The sequence below is a fragment of the Coptis chinensis genome, chromosome 2, assembly GCF_015680905.1.
Source record: "Coptis chinensis isolate HL-2020 chromosome 2, ASM1568090v1, whole genome shotgun sequence".
NCBI lineage: Eukaryota > Viridiplantae > Streptophyta > Magnoliopsida > Ranunculales > Ranunculaceae > Coptis > Coptis chinensis.
This window is the reverse complement of record NC_141457.1, coordinates 82,872,580-82,875,210: the sequence shown is the minus strand read 5'-3', so window position 1 is coordinate 82,875,210 and position 2,631 is coordinate 82,872,580. Positions and strand designations below refer to the sequence as shown.

Genomic DNA, 2,631 nt, shown 5'->3' with positions numbered 1-2,631 from the left:
TGGGCAGAGTGTGAACAGGCGTTCCAGGGGCTCAAAAGGTATCTGGGGGAGATCCCTTTGTTGTCGCGACCGGAAGAGGGGAGAAATTGTATCAGATCTAGGGTCACGGATTACGAATCACCGATCGCTCGTTCGAGTAGTGGATAAGATAGAAAGACCCGGTGTACTTTCGAGCAAGACAATGTTGGATGCGAAAACCGAATACTGATCCGCGTGGAGAAGCACCCCTCTCCTTGATATTTTCGCCCCAAACTAAAGCCCTACTTGAAGCACACTCGATGATCGTGGTCCGCGAACCCCCCTTGGCAGCAGCTCTCGGTGGCGCAGAAATCAGGGAGAATGTTGAAATGGGCCGTGATGCTGAGTGCATATGAGATCCAATATCAGGTTAGGACAGCGGAGAAGGCTCAGGCCTTGGCTGAGTTCTTGGCGGAGTTCCCCGCAGAGGACCCTACTTGGGGGGAGGAGATGGTTTTGGAAAATGAGGGAGAAAAAGAACAGGGAAGCACGGATCCATGGGACGAAGGTAACGGTTGGAGAGTGGTTGCCGACGGGTCAGCCACGGATGCCGGCAGCGGAATCGGCGTAGTATTGGTCACGCCAGACAATAATAGGCTAGAGCTGACGATGAAATTAGGGTTCGCGGCATCTAATAACGAGGCAGAGTATGAGGCGGTAATTGCGGGCATGAGAATGGCAGAAGGCTTGGGGGTGAAGGAACTTACTGTGTACTCCGACTCCAATTTGGTGGTGTGCCAGGCGAATGGTGGATTCGCGGCTCGGTGTCCCAGGATGGCGAGATACTTGGGGGTCCTCCGGGGTCGGGCGTCGAAGTTCACGGCGATTCGGTTTGTACACTTGAACCGTGGGGAGAACCGTCACGCTGATGCCCTGGCCTATGTGGCCGCAGCCATGCCGGGGTCTGAAGGAAGGACTATAGAAGTAAGAAGACTGGACAGACCGAGCACAGAGGAGCCAGCTGGAATAATGAATACCGCAGAGAGCGACGAAGGATGGATGTCGCCCATCAAGCAGTTTTTGACAGGAGGAGAGAATATTGGTCCCAGAGAGAGACGAAGGTTGGAACAGACAGCTCGGAGATACACATTAGTAGGGGGAGAGTTATATTGGAGGAATTTCAAGGGACCTTTGTTGAAATGCTTGGGGCCGGGACTGGCTCGAGAGGTGCTCAGTGAGCTACATGGAGGGGATTGCGGGAGCCACTCGGCGGGTAGGACGACAATTACAATTCTTGACTTCGGGGTTACTTTTGGCCTCACATGAAGAGAGACGCTGTGGAATTCTCTAAAAAATGCGAGAAGTGTCAGAGATTTTCTCAGTTGATATGGGCCCCGGCCGAGCCGCTGCACAGTGTGTCTAGCCCATGGCCATTCGCGATGTGGGCCCTTGACATAGTGGGACCGCTGCCCATGGCCCGCGGTAAGAGGAGGTTCTTATTGGTCGGAACTGACTATTTTACAAAGTGGATTGAAGCCGCAGCGTTACAGCAGGTGAAAGAGGTGCATGTGATCAAGTTCTTGTGGGAAAATATCATTTGCCGTTTCGGGTTGCCCTATGCTATAATTGCGGATAATGGAACCCAGTTCACGGGTTCAAAGGTTAGGGGTTTTCTACAAACGTATCACATCAAGTAGGGATTCTCAGCCCCATACAACCCCGAAGGAAATGGGCAGGTGGAATCCTCTAACAAAACCATACTCAACAATCTCAAGAGGAAACTGGAGGGCAGGAAGGGATCCTGGGCCGACGAACTAAGTCGGGTGCTTTGGGCCTATCGGACGACCCCCCGAACATCCACCGCTGAAACCCCTTTTGCATTGGCATATGGAGTAGAAGCCGTGATACCAACAGAGATGGTGGCGGCGACCACTAGGACCGCGGCTGTCGAGGATAAGTCAAACTGGGGCATTTTGGGCAGCGACATGAACCTAGCAGAGGAAAGGAGAGACACCGCAGTAGCGCGATTGGAGATTGAGGATCATCATCACTGCCTGCGGAGGCGACGACTGACAAAAAAAGTGAGAGTGAGGAGATTTGCGGTGGGAGACAAGGTGCTTCGGAGAGTGACTCCCAGCACCAAAAAAGCTAGTGAGGGGAAGTTGGGCCCGACGTGGGAGGGGCCTTACGTGGTGATCGAGGTAGGGGGAACCGGCACCTACAGGTTACGAACCTTGGAGGGAACAGCGGTGGACAAGCCGTGGAATGTAAGGTTGTTGAAAATATTTCATGAGTGAATGTAATGAGAGAGACTGAAAACTGCATGAGCTATTTGTACATATATAAAACCATAGCACTTTTGAGGTGGAATATTATTGTTTGAGTTTTCATTACCCCTCAGAGTGAAGGGAAGGGGGGGGGATGAGCCCCCCGAGGACGAGAGGTCCAAACTTTAGAGGGGCAAAAGGAGTTGCCACACTAAGGTGAGGTCTCTCAGGGCCGGGGTGAGAGGAGTCACCCCGGACCCCTGGGAGATAGGGGCAACGGAAGCGAAGAGGCTTCCGGCGTCATGCGTGCGGCGAGTGCCTGCCGGGAGGAAGAGAGAGAAAGTAGCGGAGCCCCAATGGACATGGGGCAAGCGAAGTCAAACATCCCCAACCGACGGGGAGGTGC

General features: G+C 53.5%; 1 protein-coding gene across 1 annotated transcript; it reads left to right on the top strand.

Annotated features, from left to right (window-relative positions):
- The first annotated feature begins 339 nt into the window (after positions 1-339).
- LOC147518322 (uncharacterized) lies at positions 340-1,284 on the top strand. The gene has a single exon (XM_086593888.1). The coding sequence runs from the start codon at positions 340-342 to the stop codon at positions 1,282-1,284; it is 945 nt and encodes a 314-aa protein (XP_086450014.1).
- Positions 1,285-2,631: the final 1,347 nt, after the last annotated feature.